This window comes from Felis catus, chromosome E1 (genome assembly GCF_018350175.1).
Source record: "Felis catus isolate Fca126 chromosome E1, F.catus_Fca126_mat1.0, whole genome shotgun sequence".
In the NCBI taxonomy this organism is placed as follows: domain Eukaryota; kingdom Metazoa; phylum Chordata; class Mammalia; order Carnivora; family Felidae; genus Felis; species Felis catus.
This window is the reverse complement of record NC_058381.1, coordinates 27,609,243-27,630,082: the sequence shown is the minus strand read 5'-3', so window position 1 is coordinate 27,630,082 and position 20,840 is coordinate 27,609,243. Positions and strand designations below refer to the sequence as shown.

General features: G+C 36.5%; 1 protein-coding gene across 3 annotated transcripts in view; it reads left to right on the top strand.

Moving 5' to 3' along the window:
• GDPD1 (glycerophosphodiester phosphodiesterase domain containing 1) overlaps positions 1 to 18,491 on the top strand; it is a 50,426-nt gene extending 31,935 nt beyond the window's left edge. For 2 of the 3 annotated variants that reach the window (XM_011289103.4, XM_045044635.1), the window contains exons 5-10: positions 2,914 to 3,032; positions 3,532 to 3,621; positions 9,102 to 9,235; positions 15,151 to 15,210; positions 16,411 to 16,462; positions 17,162 to 18,491. In XM_011289103.4, coding sequence (XP_011287405.1) covers positions 2,914 to 3,032; positions 3,532 to 3,621; positions 9,102 to 9,235; positions 15,151 to 15,210; positions 16,411 to 16,462; positions 17,162 to 17,284 — 578 coding nt within the window. In that variant the 3' untranslated portion in view covers positions 17,285 to 18,491. Of the gene's footprint in view, positions 1 to 2,913; positions 3,033 to 3,531; positions 3,622 to 9,101; positions 9,236 to 15,150; positions 15,211 to 15,547; positions 15,689 to 16,410; positions 16,463 to 17,161 lie in introns of all 3 variants that reach the window. The other variant, XR_002738046.2, reaches the window with a different exon arrangement.
• Positions 18,492 to 20,840: the final 2,349 nt, after the last annotated feature.

The window sequence follows — 20,840 nt, the reverse complement described above, 5'->3', positions numbered from 1 at the left end:
TGCTCTATATTTGCACTGTTACAATAGACAGTTAATCACGTGACTATTTATCTATCTATCTATCTATCTATCTATCTATCTATTTACTTATTTGACTTTACATCCAAGATAGTTAGCATATAGTGCAATCAGGAGTAGATTCCAGTGATTCATCCCCTATGTATAACACCCAGTGCTCATCCCAGGCCCCCCTTAAGGCACACCTTCTACACATGAGGATGGACTCTGACAACATCAAAAGCACATGATCCATCCAGCTGAGGATTTCAGGAGACCTCTCCCCGTGTTCATATTGTTATGCTTAAAGTTCATGTGCTCTCTTTGTGGCCAAGGAGGCAGAGCCAAATGATTGAGAGGCTAGTCAGTATGACCCAGAGTCCCACCATCTGAATTACAAGGAGTAGTAAAAAGACAAAAAGAATGGAATACAGAACAGACAAAACAGTAACACATTTTCCTTTTTTTCCTCATTTACATGCTGCCTTTTCATATGAGCCTTTATTATGGATAATTTTTTCACTTTTTGGCATAGATTTAATTTACTTTGTTGATATACTTCTTTGAACAATAAAGATGAAATAAAAGCTCTTTTACCATTTTATTATTCACATGGTAGCGGAATTGCAGTTTCAGAGGGAAGGGGAAATTTTATAAGACTTGCATAGCAAAGGGGCGTCTGACTTCAGCTCAGGTCATGATTTCATGCACTGGGCTCCACACTGACAGTGCAGAGCCTGCCTGGGATTCTCTCTCTCTAATCCCCTACCCCATCTCTCTCTGCCCCTCCTCCTCTTGCGTGCTGTCTTTGTCTCTCTCAAAAATAAATAAACTTAAAAATTACTTATATAGCATGTATAGTATATTATGTAAATGATTCAAGGCAAAAGAGATTAAGGAAAAAATTAAGAAAATAACCCTCAGGAAATGTAAAAAATGATTTAAAAAATCCTTTTCTTATTTTTGTTGTGACTCAATTTTCTTTGAGTAGCTGTATTGATACAATTCTTTATTACTGAATTAGCATGTATTTCCCTTGCCTGAACATATATATATATTCTCAATCTCTGAAAATTTCAGTGGTGATAGCTTAGCAAAACTTTCCAAACAACCTCAGTGTCCACTAGCAGGGTATAGGGAAGGAAACATTTTTTTCCCCTTCTACTCTCTAGGTTCTCAGCAAGGCTCTGTAACAAAAGAGAGATTAACAAGAGAAAGACAGAAGTTTATTAATATGTGTGTGTCATGGAGAACCTCAGGGATGAGTAACTCAAAGGTGGCTAGAACTTGAGTTTATATAGCATCTTAAACAAATCCAATACATTTTCAGAGAAATGACAAGACAAAAGGGATTTTGAGTTTCTAGGGTGGCAAATTGTGGGAAGGTGGATATAAAGGTGAATAAGGAAAGATAAAGGCTAGTCAGCAGTTTGTATTGTGGAGTCCTGTGGTGCTGATAAGGGTCTAAGGTTGTTGGTGATTACGTTTTGGAAAAAGTTAAGTCTTGTTTCTAGGCAGATGGGAAAGGACCGAGATTTTCTCATATCTGTTTCATCTCAGTTGCCTTACGTTCAAAATAATCCTAATGCCAAACTGCCATATTTTGGAAGTGGTAAACTCTGTTACCTTTCTGGGGGAATGGTTAAATTAAAATAATTAAGGGACAGGGCGCCTGGGTAGCTCAGTCGGTTGAGCTTCTGACTCCTGATTTTATTTATTTATTTATTAAAAAAAAATTTTTTTTTTAAGGTTTATTTATTTTTGAGACAGAGAGAGACAGAGCATGAACGGGGGAGGGTCAGAGAGAGAGGGAACACAGAATGTGAAACAGGCTCCAGGCTCTGAGCAGTCAGCACAGAGCCCGACGCGGGGCTCGAACTCACGGACCGCGAGATCGTGACCTGAGCCGAAGTCGGACGCTTAACCAACTGAGCCACCCAGGCGCCCCCTGACTCCTGATTTTAGCTCAGGTCATGATCTCACGGTTTGTAGGTTTGAGCCCCGCATTGAGCTGTGTGCTGACAATGCGGAGCCTGCTTGGGATTCTCTCTCCCTGTCTCTCTGCCCTTCCTTTGCTCATGCTATCTCTCTCTCAAAATAAATAAATAAAACTTAAAAAAAATAATTAAGGAGCATCTGGGTGGCGCAGTCAATTAAGTGCCCAACTCTTGATTTCAGCTTGAGTCGTGATCTCTCAGTTTCTTGAGATTGAGCCGCACATGCTATCAGCACAGAGCCTGCTTGGGATTCTCTCTGTCTCTCTCTGCCCCTTCTCCGCTCGCACCCTCTCTGTCTCTCTCAAAATAACAGAATAAGATTGGTGGATTAACACTATCAATGTCATGGTTATGATACTGTAGTATAGTTTTACAAGAGGTTATCATTGGGAGATCTGGGTAAAAGGTGCACAGATCTCTATTTTTCTTATAACTTCAAGTGAATCTATAGTTATTTCAAAAAGTTTAATGAAAAAAAATTTAAATCGTAATTCTAAATATAGTGTATGAACATGCAACATTTATTTTTTTACTTATGTAAAAGATCAGATTAAGGTCTGTAGGTACGCTATTATAACTCTTATTGAATTACGCATAGAAGGGGCACCTGGCTGGTTCAGTCAGTAGAGCATGTGACTCTTGATCTTGGGGTTGTGAGTTCAAGCCCCATGTTGGGTGTAGAGATTACTTAAAAATAAAACCTTTAAAAAATTATGCATAGGATAAAAATGGTCACAATGCTTATATCTAAGTTGTTGGATTTTAGATGATTTTTCTTTCTTCATACTTTTCATCATTTTGTAAATGCCTTATTATGAATACATACTATTGTGAAAACAATACTTTATCTTTTTTTCCTAATCATCAAAAAAGTGAAAGTTATCTTTTAAAAATACTTTTAAAAATCTTGCTTTCTCAGCATGCCAATGTGAAGGAAAAGATAACCGAATCCCATTACTGAAGGAAGTTTTTGAGGCCTTTCCTAATACTCCCATTAACATCGATATCAAAGTCAACAACAATGTGCTGATTAAGAAGGTACTTAAGGCATTGCCTCTTCTGACTGTATTGTATTTCACAAACTAAATGAGGCTAGAGTAAGTGACTTCATAGATTGCTACTGTTTAAGGAAATGTGATACTCTAGGGATCAGTATTGTTTTAAATAATGCCCTGGTAGAAGAGATCACTTTACTGTAGGAAAGCCTATTTTCAGAGTGAGTTGTCTTGTCTCAGTCATGCATAAAAGTGAGCTCCTGTGAACCAACTGTTCTGGCAATTAACTTTTTCAGATTTAACTTGCTTTGTTGGTAGTTTATATCAAATGACTAAATAGTGGTACTCTCTTAGATAAATCATATAATGGTAAAATGTAAGTAATTGCTTATATTTTATAAAATAATCTGGATTCATATATTCGTCCAAAAGTTTATATGACTCACTAGCAGAAAGTCAGTTGTAACCCATTTGTAAAGTGAAATAATGTAAATGGATTTACAAATAGACACATGCATCAACTTTTCAATTTTCACATGTAGGTTTCAGAGTTGGTGAAGCAGTACAGACGAGAACACATAACAGTGTGGGGCAATGCCAGTTATGAAATTGTAGAAAAGTGCTACAAAGAGGTAAGCTTCAAAAATGATACAGAAAGATCTTTCTTGCTGTTGTTGTATATCTATACATGGTCTTACAGTAATAATTTTTTAAATTACCTTATTTCAAGGCCTCATACAAAGGCAGATGGTACTGGGTAGAGGCACCTAACCAGAAGATAATGGATTTAATAGAAATAATGGATCTTACAGTTTAAGTTCTATGTACTTGGGCTGGCTCACAGAATTTATTTTCACATGCTAATATTAGTTGTTTGCCAACACTTTATTATGTACATCATGAAACAAAATATGATTCCTATCTTTTAATGTCTGTTTCTTTGGTTCGGTTATTGAAATTTTCTGTGTAATTTTGAATTGAGGAAATTATTTAGTCATTCAACTCTATAGCTCAAGCTTCTCTGTTCCCTGCCTTCCAAACAGAATTAATCAAATTAATCCAGGATCATAATTATCAGGTGGTATATAAAAGTAGGGCCATCCACCTACTGAGATCTTTCTGTTTAAAGAAAATATATCTATAAAAAGTTAATTTGATATATCTTGATATGGTTGCTAAGCCTCTATAAGCAAGTTTAGCTCTGTACTATAGCTTCTATAAGTATAGCTTATATAGTTATATACTATAGCAAGTATAACTAGGAGAATATGAAATTCAAAATGTTAAAAAACCTTAAGCATTGAAGACTCTCTTTCAAAATACAAGTGATAGTGCAGAAGAAATATTGTGACATAAGTAGCAATTTAAAATACAAAGTTTTCTTTGGGGAGGGCCCTCCTTCCTCACAAAAAAGGTAAAAACATAGATCCAGAATTGGCACCACTACAATTAAAAGTACAGTTGAAGGCCTCATTAAGGCAAGTAAGTTTTATTTATGTGCCACAGGTTCTCTGAGATCCCAAGGTAGCTTGTGTACAAAAGGAGAAAACAAAGTAGTCATTGGGACAAATGGCTTCAGATTCCTGAGAATTTAGGACTAATATTTTTCCATAATTCATCATTGTCTAATGGTATTTTCACATGTCATTAAAAGTGACTGTATTATTGGGGCGCCTGGGTGGCGCAGTCGGTTAAGCCTCCGACTTCAGCTAGGTCACGATCTCGCGGTCCGTGAGTTCGAGCCCCGCGTCAGGCTCTGGGCTGATGGCTCGGAGCCTGGAGCCTGTTTCCGATTCTGTGTCTCCCTCTCTCTCTGCCCCTCCCCCCGTTCATGCTCTGTCTCTCTCTGTCCCAAAAATAAATAAATGTTGAAAAAAAAAATTAAAAAAAAAAGTGTATTATTGAAGTTTTACATTTTTATTTATTTATTTACTTACTTATTTGAGACAAAGAGCAAGTAGGGGAGGTGCTGTCAGTGCAGAGCCTGATGTGGGGCTTGATCCCATGAGCTGCAAGATCATGAACTGAAACCAGGAGTCAGAGGCTTAACTGACTGAGCCACTCAAAATTTTTTTAAATAAAAAATAGGAGCGCCTGAATGGCTCAGTTGGTTAAGTCTCTGACTCTTGGTTTTGGCTCAGGTCATGATTTCACAGTTCATGAGATTAAGCTCTGACAGCACAGAACCTGTCTGGGATTCTCTCTTTCCCTGTCTCTCTGCGCCTTCCCTGCTCATGCGTGCTCTCTCTCTCTCTCAAAATAAATAAATAAAAATTTTTTAAAATTCTTAAAATAAAAAATAGTGATAACAGCAAATGCTGAAGAAGATTTGGAGAAGCTGGATCTCTCCTACATTGTTAGTGGGAATGTAAAATACTACAACCACTCTCTTAATTAGTTGGATAGTGTACCCAAACTAAACATACACTTACCATATTAACCAGCAATCTCACTCTTGGACGTTTATCTCAGAAAAGTGAAAACTTATGCACAAAAAACCTGTCTATGAATGTTTATAGCAGCTTTATTTATAATAGCAAAGTACTAGAAACCAACCAAAATGACCTTCAGTGGGTAGATGGCTAAACATGATGTAATACTATTCAGCCATAAAGGGAAAGGAACTACTGATACATGCAACAACCTGGGCTGCCCTCATCCTTGATGTCATTTCACTTGGAAAAAATGAACCTCAAAAGGTTACATACTGGAATCACCTACATTGCACACCTGAAACTCACATATATAACACTATATGTTAACTGTCTGGAATTAAAATGAAAATAAAAACCTAAAGACTAAAGACTAAAGACCTAAACCTAAAGACTAAAATAAAAACCAAACCAAAACAAAAAGGTTGCATACTGTATGATTCCATTTATGTAACACTCTCAAAACTATACACACAGAGCAGATAAATGGCTGTCAGGGGACAGAGACTGGGGGCAAATACAGAGAGGTAGCAGGAGGGAGTTCTCATTTGTGATGGAGCTGCTCTGGCTTTTGACTGTGGTGGTGGTTACACGAATCAGTACATTGTTAAAACTGCACTAAACCAAACACATGCACAAGTGAATGGAGATTTAAAAAAAGGTGAAAATTGCATAAGGTCTATGGTCTAAATGATATACCAGTATAGTGATATTATACTACAGTTATATCAAATGCTACCATTTGAGGAAGCTGGGCTAAGGGCACATGAGACTCAACTTCCTGTGAATCTATTATTTCGGAACAAAAAGTCCACTTTTGACCCAGAATTATAGAACTTTTCCTTTGATTCACCAATTTTTTTTAGAAGCCTCTGGCTTTCTGTCATTTTAGAATTTAAAAACTCCAAACTTCCAGCAGTCATTTTCAGACATCATAGTAAACATGTCTCAAAATATTTGTCATTCATATCATGAACATACCATATAATTAAGTCATACATCTTTTACAATTCTTTTTTTTTTTAATTAATGTTTATTTTTGAGAAAGAGAGACAGAGTGTGAGCGGGGGAGGGGCAAAGAGAGAGGGAGACACAGAATCCAAAGCAGGCTCTAGGCTCTGAGCTGTCAGCACAGAGCCCAATGTGGGGCTCGAACTCACAAGCCATGAGACCATGACCTGAGCCCAAGTCGGAAGCTTGACCGACTAAGCTACCCAGGCACCCCTCTTTTACAATTCTTAAAATACGGTTTATAAGAATTTTACATTAGTCCTTTAATTCCCAAATGCTAGCAACTAAAAATATAAAAAAAAAAAGAAAAAGAGTGGCACACCGTGGTAAGAGGAAAACATGTAGAGCTTATTTCCACTTAATGGCTTTTAATTCATTCATTCTAACTTAATGCAGTGGTTCTTTTGTTTGTTTGTTTTGTTTTGTTTTTTGAGAGAGAGAGGGAGCGCGTGGGGAGGGGAGAGGGGTAGAGAGAGAGAGAGAGAATTATTTTTTCTTTTTTGAGAGAGAAAGGGCACAAGTGAACGAGGGTGTTGAGAGAGAGGGAGAAAGAGAATCCCACGAGGGGCAGAGAGAGAGAGAGAAAGTGGAACTTACCCAAGGTGGGGCTCGTGTTTACCCGATGCAGGGCACCAGTTCACCCAAGTGTAGTCGAACTCATGAACCGTGAGGTCATGACCTGAGCTGAAGTCAGATGCTTACCCAACTGAGCCACCCAGGTGCCCCACTTAATGCAGTGGTTCTTAAAGTTGGTTGGATGTTGGAATCCTAAATCCTAAATAAAGATACTGATGCTTAGGTCCCATTCCCTAAATTCTATTTATTTTGTTCAAATATACTCGACATAATATTATATTAGTTTCAGGCGTACAACACAGTGACTGGACAAATCAGTACTTTAAGCTGTGCTCACCACAAGTATAGCCACCATCTGTCAACCATATTATACAATCTGTCAACACTATTACAATACCACTGACTCCACTCCCTATGCTGTATCTTTTATCCCCATGAGCTGTTCATTCCATAGCTGGAAGCCTGTATTTCTTACTTCTCTTCACACATTTCTCCCACTCTCTTCCCCTCTGGCAACCACCAGTTTGTTGTCTGTATTTATGGGTCTGTTTCTCCTTTTTGTTTGTTTATTCATTTTGTTTTTTAGATTCCACATGTAAGGGAAATCATACGGTATTTGTCTTTCTCTGTCTAACTTATTTCACTTCGTGTAATACCCTCTCAGTCCATCCATGTTGTCGCAAATGGCAAGATCTCCAGATATTCTAATTTAGAAGATACAGAGTGGCACCAGCTGTTATGTCAGTGGTGTGCCAGCATACCAAACCCCACCCTCTCCCACCACCAGCAGCCTTGCATGGCTCCCAGAAATACCAATTATTTTTTTTAGTTCTCTGGGTCCAAAGTTGTGTAAGTTTTGAGGGTCAGCTCCTAGCCCTATTTTTCCCATAAGCTCTGTTATTTTCAGTGCATGAATTTACAGAAATAAAGTTTTTCAGGGACTTGTACATTGTGTTACAGCTGAAACACCTGTATATAAATAAGCCTAAAATATTACAGAGAGACATATGAACAGAGAGAGAAGAAATGCTCAAACTTATTTATTCTCTTTTATTCTCTTTTTTTTTTTTAAATAAAGAAGTGAGTAATTTAAAGCTAATATGTAAAATAAATTACTTGTGGGGCACTTGGGTGGCTCAGTAGGTTAAGTATCCAACTTGATCTCAGTTCAGGTCTTGATCTCAGGGTCGTGAGTTCAAGTACCGCATTGAGCTCTGTGCTGGTGTATAGCCTGCTAAAAAATAAAATAAAATAATAAAATAAATTACTTTTTTGCATAACTTTTTCAGTATATTATTTTTGTATAGAAAAAATCAACTCTACCATAATTTCTATGTTTTAAAGACAGATATAGGAGGGGCTAGGGAGAGGAGGATACGGGGAATTGTATACTAGGCATAGAGTTTCAGTTTTGCAAGATAAAAAGAGTGCATATCTATATGAAGCTTACATTCTAAGAGTTTTGAGATCTTGAACATATTTTCCAGTAGAAACCTAAAATGATGTCTTGATTCTTGGACTAGCTTACAAAATCTTATCTATATTTGATCCATAATGTAACTGAAAGATGACATATTTGCAACAGTGCTAATATATTTTATCTATAGATATTCATATCAATGTCATATCTTACTTAAATAATGTATAACTATATCTATAGATAAGAATACATATATATCTATGTATAGATATATATGAATATATGTTGATCTTCAGTTACATATTTTTTAACTGGCAGTAAGGTTACTGAATGTTTCATATTTTCATTTCTTTATCTTGTTCTGTTAGATTCAGTGTGTTTAATCTCTAATAATAAGTACTGTCACCAACAGACAGAAGTGGTGTTGCAAATGCAGACATTAGGGAATAGAGAAACTTTAATATCATCAGTTGATGGTATAGGGCTCCAAGATAGATCTAACCCATTTGTCAAGGACTAACTATTTTTAAATGTGGTGTGTTTAGAGATGGATATTGATAACTCAGGGAGTACTTTTAACAAGTGTCCAGATACAGTCTTGGAAATTTTGAGGATGTGAAATAATCTTCTTTATTGAGCAGTTGTAAAGTAACATATTGTTTGTGTCTTTTAGAATTCAGATATTCCTATACTCTTCAGTCTACAACGTGTTCTGCTCATTCTTGGCCTGTTCTTCACTGGTCTCTTGCCCTTTGTGCCCATTCGAGAACAGTTTTTTGAAATCCCAATGCCTTCTATCATATTGAAGTAAGTGGTTACTCTGTTTGCATCAATTATCATTATAGGGGGACTAAGATCAAGGCTCATTAATATCAATATCAGTGAAATAAAAGATTGCTGTAGGGGCACCTGGCTGGCTAAGTTGGCAGAGCGGGTGACTCTTTTTTGTTTTTTAATGTTTTATTTATTTTTGAGAGAGAGAGAGAGAGAGAGCAAGAGTGAGCATGAGTGGGGGAGGGGCAGAGAGAGAAGGGGAGAGAGGATCTGAAGCACGCTCTGCGCTGATAGTAATGAGCCGAATTTGGGGCTCGAACTCACAAACCACAAGATCACGGCCTGAGATCACAGTCTCAACCAACTGAGCCACCCAGCTGCCCTAAGCATGTGACTCTTAATATTGGTATTGTAAGTTTGAGTTCCACATTGGGTATGGAGATTACTTTAAAAAATAAAATCTCAAAAAAAAAAAAAAGAATAGATTGCTGTAGTTATTTACATGTTTGATAAACTGGCCTATATTAATAATGCCTTTTGAAATAATTAAGACATATTTTTCTAAAATGAGCAATTTAGGATTATAAATATTTAATCTGGACCCTTTTCAGGTATCAATAACTTTATGGGCCTGTGTACCCAGAAGTCAGATACAAAGAATTGAGCTTAATTGTTGAAGCTTTTACGTTAACCTATAATAGCAATTGCCCTCCAACTTCCCTAATGTATTTATACTTCATCACAATAGGAAGTGGAAATTCCATTAAACTCCAAATTCACCATTAGTATTAATACACTGAGGAAGAAAAACAACTACTACCACCATAACAACAACCAAAAAAACCTCTGGGAAATAGGAGAAAGAAAAGGATAGTGTTTGTTTATAATAGATACTTCTATATTTACATAATCTTTCTCCTGGGTACAAAGTCTTGCTTTTCACGCACTCATTTACTGTAAAGATAAAAATACATAAAACACTTAGCACCTCCTGGCAGATAATAAGCACTTAATAAATGATAGCTTTTATTGTTCCATTATCTTTATCATCAGTATCAGAGAAAGACAGCTTCATCTCATAATCCTGCACCAATAGAATGTGATTTCTAGCTGTAAATTTCTAATAATCAGAGTCATGACAAAGGAATTTGGAACTCCTGGGGAGATCATTTAAATGTGATGTCACCTGGGATACCTGGCTGGCTCAGTCAGTAGAGCATGCAACTCTTGATCTCAGGGTTGTGAGTTTGAGCCCCACATTTGGCCTAGAGATTACTTAAAAAAAAAATTAAATGTGATCTCACCTGCATGGAAACTTTTTTCATCCCCAAACAGAACTTTAAAAAGTCAAACTGAACATTAGTGCAGCAGTGATTGGGAAATACTGGTAAGAAAAACAGTTTGGTTGGTACCTTTGTATTTAGCATCTATGTTTCATGCTTGTTTTCCAATTTGAGTTTCTTTGTGATGAGCATGTTTATTTTATCTGTTCCCAGTTATATTTTTGGGCAGTCTTTGTAGCTATTTATCAGACAAAACAGAAACCACTTCTTGCCTACAAAGAAACCATTTTAATTTGCTGGATTAAAATGATTCCTAACCATTTATTCCTAAAGTACTTAGGTTTTCCTCTGGCCTGGCATGAACTATTGTGCTCTCTAAATTATGTGCACATGCTCCTTTTAGAAGTAGGTATTACTGAAATACAGACATATGAACAAACTCATAGAATTAATCTTTTCTCTAAAAACTAATTGTGGGTTAAGACAAAGTAGAATAGTGTGTGTGTGTGTGTGTGTGTGTGTGTGTGTGTGTGTGTGTGTTTTAATTTTTCTTTGATGGATGACAGTGGGTGCTTTCTAAGACAACATAATAATTTGTTTAATGAGCTGATTAATGTTTGAGATACTAAAAAACAGAGATTCCTAAAACTGCAACAAGTTCTTCCCACCTAGGCTAGAGTTAAAGAAAAGAGGATTTTATTTGGAGAGCTTCTAATAAAAACTGAATTCAGAGAGAAAGAAAAAAGTGAATTTAAGTGTGGAGACTCAAACATTCTAACAGTATAGTCAGGAGGAGTTAAAAAGGAAACAAGAAGTGAAGATCTGGGGAGAATGAAAATCACTGTGTGCTGTTAAACTTAGAAGCTGGGAAGTCTTCATAGTAGAGAGAGGCTAACCAGAGATTTGCTATGGGCACAATGCCAAATTAATGATACAGGTAGTTGTGCTGCTCTAGGCATTGAGGAAATTGAAGAAGGAACTCAGTGTAGGTCTAAAGGTCAAGTACGCTTTTTCAGTAGAAAAGATAATTGAAAAAAACAGGGCCTACATTCAATATTCGCAAATCAAACAACGTGATACATCACGTTAATAAAAGAAAGGATAAGAATCATATGATCATTTCAATAGATGGAAAAAGCATTTAACAAAGTACAACATCCATTCTTAATAAAAACCTTCAACAAAGTAGGTTTAGAGGGAACATACCTCAACATAATAAAGGCCATATATGAAAAACCCACAGCTAATATCATCCTAAATGAGGAAAAACTGAGAGCTTTTCCTTTATGGTCAGGAATAACACAGGCATGTGAACTTTTGCCACTTTTATTCAACATAGTACTGGAAGGAATCAGACAACAAAAGGAAATAAAACTGGTAAGGAAGAAGTAAAACTTTCACTATTTGCAGATCACATGATACTCTATATAGAAAACCTGAAAGACTCCACCAAAAAAATTGCTAGAATTGATAAATGAATTCAGCAAAGTCACAGGATACAAAATCAATGTACAGAAATCTGTTGCATTTCTATACACCAATAATGAAGCAACAGAAAGAGAAGTTAAGGAATCAATCCCATTTATAATTGCCCCAAAACCAGTTAGGTACCTAGAAATAAATCTAACCAAAGAGGTGAAAGACCTATATTCTGAAAACTATAAACACTGGTGAAAGAAATTGAAGAGGACACAAACAAATGGAAAGACATCCTAGGCTCAAGGATTGGAAGAACAAATATTGTTAAAATGCTTATACTATCCAAAGCGATCAATACATTTAATGTAATCCCTATCAAAATACCAACAGCATTTTTCATAGAGCTAAAACAAACAAACCTGAAATTTCTATGGAACCACAAAAGACCCTCAATAGTCAAAGCAACCTTGAAAAAGAAAAACAAAGCTGGAGGCATCACAATTCTGGACTTCAAGTTATATTACAAAGCTATAGTAATCAAAACAGTATGGTACTGGCACAGAAATAGACACATGAATCAATGGAACAGAATAAAAAATCCAGAAATGAACCTACATGTATATGGTCAATTAATGGTTGACAAAGCAGGAAAGAATATCCAAAGGGAAAAAAAGATGTCTCTTCAACAAATGGTGCTGGGAAAACTGGATAGCAACATGCAAAAGAATGAAACTGGACCACTTTCTTACACCATACACAAAAAATAAATTCAAAAGGGTTTTTACACCTAAATGTGAAACCTGAAACCATAAAAATTCTAGAAGAGAACACAGGCAGTAACTTCTTTGCTTCATCAAAATAAAAGTTTTTACACTGCGAAGGAAGCAATTAGCAAAACTAAAAGGCAGTCTACAGAATGGGAGGAAATATTTGCAAATGACCGATCTGATAAAGGGTTAGTATCCAAAATCTATAAAGAACTTATAAAATGCAGCACCCCCAAAATGAATAATCCCATTAAAAAATAGGCAGAAGACATAAATAGAAATTTTTCATAGGAGACATACAGACAGCCAACAGACACATGAAAAAGATGCTCGATGGGAATGCAAGCTGGTGCAGCCACTCTGGAAAACAGCATGGAGGTTCCTCGAAAAACTAAAAATAGAACTATCCTACGACCCAGCAATTGCATGACTAGACATTTATCCAAGGGATACAGGTATGCTGTTTTGAAGGGACACATGCACCCCCATCCATGTTTACAGCAGCTCTATCAACAGTAGCCAAAGTATGGAAAGAGCCCAAGTGTCCATTGATATATATATATATATATATACACACACACACACAATGGAGTATTACTTGGCAATCAAAAAGAATGAAATCTTGCCATTTGCAACTACGGGGATGGAACTGGAGGGTATTATGCTAAGTGAAATTAGTCAGTCAGAGAAAGACAAAAATCATATGACTTCACTCATATGAGGATTTTAAGAGACAAAATATATAAACATAAGTGAAGGGAAACAAAAATAATATAAAAACAAGGAGGGGGACAAAACAGAAGAGACTCATAAATATGGAGAACAAACTAAGGGTTACTGGAGGGGTTGTGGGAGGGCAGATGGGCTAAATGGGTAAGGGGCACTAAGGAATCTATTCCTGAAATCATTTTTGCACTATATGCCTAATTAATTTGGAGGTAAATTTAAAAAAATAAAAAAATTAAAAAAAAAAGATGGTCATCATCAATTATCATCAAGGAAATGAAAATCAAAACTACAATGAGATATCACCTCACACCCTTCAGAATGGCTAAAATAAAATCTCAGGGAACAACAGGTGTTGGTGAGGATGTGGAGAAAGGAGCTAACCTTCATGCACTATTGGTGGGAATGCAAACTGGTGAAGCCACTGTGGTAAACATTATGGAGATTCCTCAAAAAATTAAAAATAGAACTACCCTGTGATCCAGCAATCATACTACTAGGTATTTACCCAGCAAATACAAAAATACTAATTCAAAGACATACACGCACCCTGACATTGATAGCAGCGTTATCTACAATAGCCAAATTATGGAAAACAGCCCAAATGTCCATACATTGATGAATGGATAAAGAAGGTGACATATTACTATTATGCTAAATGAAAAAAGTCCATCAGAGAAAGACAAATACCATATGATTTCACTCATATGTGGAATTTAAGAAATAAAACAAACAGGGCACCTGGGTGGCCCAGTTGGTTAAGCGATTGACTCTTGATTTGGGCTCAGGTTGTGATCTCATGGTTCGTAAGTTTGAGCCCTACATCCAGCTCTGTGCTGACAGTGGGGAATCTGCTTGGGTTTCTCTCTCTCCCTCACTCTCTGCCCCTACCCCACTCATGCCCTCTCTCTCTCTCTCTCTCTCTTTCAAAAATAAATAAATATTTAAACATTTGAGGGGGAAAAAAGAAACAAAACAAAGGGAAAAAAAGAGAGACAAACCAAGAAACAGATTATTAACTATAGAGAACAAATTGATGGTTACCAGAAGGGAGGATGGTAGGAAGGGATGGGTTAAATAGGTGATGGGGATTAAAGAGCACTTGTTGTGATGAGCACTGGGTGATATGTGGAGTTGTTGAATCACTATATTGTACACCTGAAAACTAATATTACACTGTATGTTAACTAACTGGAAACTAAATAAAAACTAAAAAAAAAAAAAAGAAGAAGAAGAAGAACAGGGCCCAGGTCTTCAAATATTGAAAGGGGAAGAAAAAACATGCTTTCAGGGTCTTTTTAGTCTCATTTTTACCCCATATGTCTTTTAATTTGTAGTAAAGTTTGGTTGTATGTTTACATCTACTATATACTATGTGTGCTTGCTTTGACAGTACATATACTAAATCTACCATGTACTCAGTTATAGCAAAGTGAGAGAAAGACGCTTCACCAAAATAGAGAAGACACATGAGCTCTAGGCACGCAGGGTCTGGAAAGATAACTTTTATTATTATTATTATTATTTTACCTTTCAGTAGTGGTAGCAAAAAAATAGCTTGAAATCAATAGAAACAGAGACTCAAATGGGCTTTATTTTAATTTACTTTTGGTTTGTTGTGGTTTTTTTATAAAATTTTTTTGAGCACATACTAAGTTCAAGGCACTGTGTTTGTTTTTGGACTCATTTTATTTTATCACACTGATACCTTCCTGTGTTTCTAATGTATGTTTCAAATTTTATTTTGCTTCAGGCTAAAAGAACCACACACTATGTCCAGAAGTCAAAAGTTTCTCATCTGGCTTTCTGATATGTAAGAATTTTAGTTTCTTGATATACAAGTTATTGCTTTAGCTATATGTATTACGTCCTATGTCTATAATTTAGAGCAAGCTTTCTGCATATGATTTGTAACAAGGACATATTGAGCACCTACTCCATAGGTGGATGTATATGAATCATTTAGAACTACTTTAACTACCAGCCGCAAAACTGTAAGAGGAATCTTGAGAGACAGTTTCAGCCAGCTTCAAGAGAAAACTGAGTGCCCTCCTACCCAAAGGTAAATGATTAGCTTAGGGTGATCTAGCTAGTTAGTATATAGAGCTGGTATATATAACCACTCTCTTCCACCTGTTTGCTGTTTTCAGTAACCTGCAGTCAAAGAAAGATGTGGTGAAAGAAGTGTATAGCAATACAGTATAGGTAAAAGTATACATTGACTACTGGCACATTTCTCCAGAAAAATCTGCGCCAACGTTTAATAGCAGAAAGGAAGCCCCACCTGTAGGGTGAGCATCTACTTCGAAAAAGATACTTTAATTTCTAAGACATGTTGAGTTTAATTTTAGATAAATACCACAATGTTGCTGTTATGTTTAGTTTCTGTTATTTAATCATTCTAATAGACATAAACAGAGTAGAAATAATATGTATAACTTTCCCATATAGTTCATTCCCATCATGCTCAAGTGATTTGTATTCTCAAAGTTCACTTTTAAGTCAATTATTTCAAACTCTAAAAAATGATATATATACAGTATATATAGTGTAAATAAGGAACATTAGGTTTCTAAGATTGCACATGAAAGACCAATCCATTATGTAAATAAATTATGATATTATAGAACTTGGCCCAAATTCACTACCTTGTTTTAACTTGGAAAGTTAGAAACAGACTTCCAAGCTCTTTCTGACTCTCATTATGGTGTCAACAGGGAAAGTGAAGAAGCCTCTTCTCTCCTAAGCGGCTTCAATAAGAATGGGTCTTCTGAGGATCTAGTTACAGAAGGAATAGAAAGGAGGTTCTGGTTGTCCACCAGCAAGCAGCCAACAGTGAAAGGAGATCCAGCAGTTAGGACATGAATATATCCACAGTAGTTATTACTTGAGGCCATTGCTTTAAATCAGAATTATAAATTCTAAGTGTTAGGCTAATTTAGTTCTAAAGACTAATTATGGTCTTTCATTAGAACTAAGAAATAACTAAATTTGTTCTGCTTTTCTTTTCTAGCTTACTAATGAGAAAAGCCTTGTTTGACCACCTCACTGCCAGAGGCATTCAGGTAAGTTTCTGGAATGATGCATTTTGGAAACAATATGTCTCATCAGTGTAACACAAGTGTAAAGGACAGGAACTTTTAACTGACTTAATTTGGGCCCAGCCCTGCTGCTGCTGCTGCTGCTGCTGCCGCTGCTGCTGCCGCTGCTGCTGCTACTTTACTGGTTCACATATGAAAACCTTAAGCTCTGCCTTATGTTTAACAAGAAAGCATTGTCATTTTAATAACTAGAGTCCACTTATGTATATAGGTGAGATTAGCTGAAGCTAAAGGGTGGGACAGTATATATTTAATGAGTAAAGTAAAAATTTTTTAAAGGGTTCAATAACTTTTTTTTTTTTAATTTTGTTTTTTCAACGTTTTTTATTTATTTTTGGGACAGAGAGAGACAGAGCATGAACGGGGGAGGGGCAGAGAGAGAGGGAGACACAGAATCGGAAACAGGCTCCAGGCTCTGAGCCATCAGCCCAGAGCCTGACGCGGGGCTCGAACCCACAGACCGCGAGATCGTGACCTGGCCGAAGTCGGACGCTTAACCGACTGCGCCACCCAGGCGCCCCGAAGGGTTCAATAACTTTTTAAAATTACAGGTTTAATAGGTTGTTTCTAGGTCTGCTGAGATTGTAGTGTATAAATGTTATTATAAAAGTAATTTTCTATTTTAACATTTCTTCTCATACTTCTCACGCTTCTAATTTTCAGGTGTATATTTGGGTATTAAATGAAGAACAAGAATACAAACGAGCTTTTGATTTGGGAGCAACTGGGGTGATGACAGACTATCCAACAAAACTTAAGGATTTTTTACATAATTTTTCAGCATAGAAAAGGAGGTACTCAGAAGCATTCAAAGAAAACCTGAAGAGACCTAAGGAAAAAAAAAACAAAAACAAAAACAAGTTTGCCATCATTTCCCTAAGCCATTTCCAGAATGGTAAAGGTTTAATCAGTTAAGTTTTTATTACCTCATTTTTAAGCTTGTCTGAGAATGTAGAAACTATATATTGTATATTTATTTTAAACAATATTACATATTTTACATTTGTAAATAGTTTGTTTAGAAAGATAACTGGTTATGAGTTGGAAGTAGAAGATTATTGATCAAGGGTTCTGTATATGATGCATTGTTCTACTATTATAAGTAATTCCAAAATCAAAGACTTTTGGATAAATTTGACATTAGCCTTCACTGGAATAAGATCAACTAATTAGTAAAGCAAAATTACTGAAGGCCACTACAGCTATTCTGAGTTGTCTCATTATTTCCAGGTACATCTTGAATAAAGAGGAAAGAAAATACAGTGGGAGGAGAGCTTAGAAATCAGTGATATAGCTATTTGACAAGCTGTCCATTGTTAACAGAAGGCAAACTCAAAGAACTGAAATTTTATTACTTGATCAGAAGTAAAAACTGTAGACAATTAAATTTCTTGGCTGCTGTTGTTAATGGAATCTTGGAATCTTCTTCAGTGTAGCAGCGCTACCATGTCCTTTCTTTTTGGTAACCATTAAAATGGGAATTATTAAATGTAAATTAAGACAAGATCCAAATAGTCATATATTTATGTTTCCTCTAAAGAAGTGTAAATTTTCCATTTTTGGCAATGACTAACTGTTTGATCCTACATCTAGATTTTAAATAACATCTTGAATCTTAATAAACCTATAAAACTGATGAAAGTACACATCATTGATTTAATACTTATGGTATAAACCACCTGTTCCTGACCTTTAAGGATTTAGTCTTCTGAATATTAAGTGGAAACAATTTCTCAAAGCATTAGGCATCACTTTCTCAGCTTTTCTGATATGACTTCATGTAAATCTGTTTCTAATCTTTTTGACTAATTTTCATGACCTCTTTGGGAGGTAAATATAATCTGGAATAATAAGGGCCTTTTACCTAGATTGCATCTCTCATTTGGAGTTGTCAGCAGCTATGAAGGATGATTATACTCCCATCAGTCTCTGGATGACATAAATAACATTTTGCTTTTTTGTTTAAACTGGAATAAAATTTTACAAGAACAAAGTAAGGGTTCTTCATTGCTTTTTTGCAGTTGTAATTCTAAATATGCTTTATAGATTTTATAGGTTCTGGGGGGGGCAGAATTTAATGAAGTGATAAATTGATAATATGAGTAAACACACCTGATATTTCTCTCTAGAATAAGGAAAACAAAAGAAAATACGGAAACACTCTATGGTAAAAAGTTGCTTCTTGGCATTTGAACAATACCTTGGGCAGGTAATCCAATAAATCAGTCATTTTTACTTGTGCTTACTATAATTTATGGTTATGGTTGCTAGGGATCATTTTGATTGCTTAGATATGATTCTTTTTGTTATTTTTTCGTTCTGAATTTTGCTTTGTTATGATTCCAAGCAGCTCATATTATAGGGCGAACATATATTTTGTGTCAACCAGTAGAAGATAAAGTACCCAATATGGTAAAGATATTTAGAAAGTTATGTTTTAAAAGTTTGCTAATTTGGGGGTACCTGGTTGGCTTAGTTGGTAAAGCATGTGACTCTTGATCTCAGGGTTGTGAGTTCAAGCCCCATGTTGGGGGTAGAGTTTACTTAAAAAAAAAAAAGTTTGCTAATTTTATAGTCGAGGTGACCTTAATTCACTTAATGTAAGTATATAGTCTCTATAATAAGAGAGTTTGTATTCATTATAACATCTCAATACTGCTTTTCTGATTGGAGCATCACATTTTATTTATTTATTTATCTACCTACCTATTTATTTATATTTATTTATTTAATTCTTTTTTAATGTTTATTTTATTCATTATTTATTTATTTATTTTTAAATATTTATTTATTTATTTATTTTATTGTTTATCTCTGACAGAGAGAGAGACAGAGAGACAGAGCATGAGCCGGGGAGGGGCAGAGAGAGAGGGAGACGCAGAATCTGAAGTAGGCTCCAGGCTCTAAGCTGACAGCACAGAGCCCAACATGGGGCTCCAACTCACAAACCGTGAGATCATGACCTGAACTGAAGTTGGACACTTAACCAACTGAGCCTCCCAGGCGCCCCTATTTTTTTTTTCATGTTTATTTATTTTTGAGAAAGAGAGAGCATGAGTGGGAGAGGGGCAGAGAGAGAGGGAGAAAGAATCCCAAGCAGGCTCTGGCTGTGTCAGCATGGGGCCCAATGCGGGCTTGAACCCACAAACCTATGCCAAAATCAAGAGCCAGGCACTTAACCAACTAAGCTACCCAGGCACCCCTACCTGTTTATTTATTTAAAATAATCTCTGTGCCCATTGTGGGACTCCAACTCCAAGACTCCAAGATCAAGAGTCACATGCTCTACCAACTGGAGCCAGCCAGGCACCCCTGGAGCATCACATTTTAAACAAGCTTAAATACCCTTTCATTTTGAGGTAGATATTGCTAGGCATAGTGAACAGCATAGTGGGGAAGGTAGAGAAGTGGTCACAAGATGTGATTAGACCCTTCTACTGGGATAAGGCTGGCACTAGATGTGACAGGCTCACCTGTAGGTTGAGTCCAGTATGCCATTAGTAGCCCAAGTATGTGGCAATGGGCAAGAGTTGGCAGGCATTTTAGTAAGTAGTTGGCATGAGGGAATTTTAATATGAAGTAGTATGAGGGGCACCTGGGTGGCTCAGTTGGTTGGACATCTGACTTCGACTTAGGTCATGATCTCACAGTCCATGAGTTCAGGCCCCACAATGGGCTCTGTGCTGACAGCTCGGAGCGTGGAGCCTGCTTCGGATTCTGTGTGTGTGTCTCTCTCTCTCTGTCCCTCCCCTGCTCGCTCTCTCTCTCTCTCTCTCTCTCTCTCTCTCTCAAAAATAAATGAAACATTAAAAAAAAGTTGGCAGGCATTTTAGTAAGTAATTGGCATGAGGGAGTTTTAATATGAAGTAGTGAGGGGTGCCTGGATGGCTTAGTCGGTTAAACATTGGGCTTTGGCTCAGGTCACGATCTCATGGTTCATGAGTTTGAACCCTGAATTGTGCTCTGCATTGGCGGTGTGGAGCCTGCTTGGGATTCTCTCCCTCTCTCCCACTCTCTCTCTGTCTCTCACCCACTGCTCTCTTTCAAAATAGATGAATAAACTTTAAAAATTTTTTCTTAAAAATTGAAGTAGTGAGAGCTTCCCTGTAGGACTTAAGTATGGGGCATGTTACCAAGGCAAAACAGAACACAAGGTACCAAAACTAGGACCCAAGTCTTGGAAAGAAGCTCATGTAATAGAACTGAAGAACAGTTGTACATATGGGAAACCATTAACATGGAATGATTCATAACTTGAATGATTCTGCTTAGAGGTGTGCAACATAGTAGGGATGGACAGGTACACTTAAAAAACATACAAGGGGGCTCTTGAGTGGCTCAG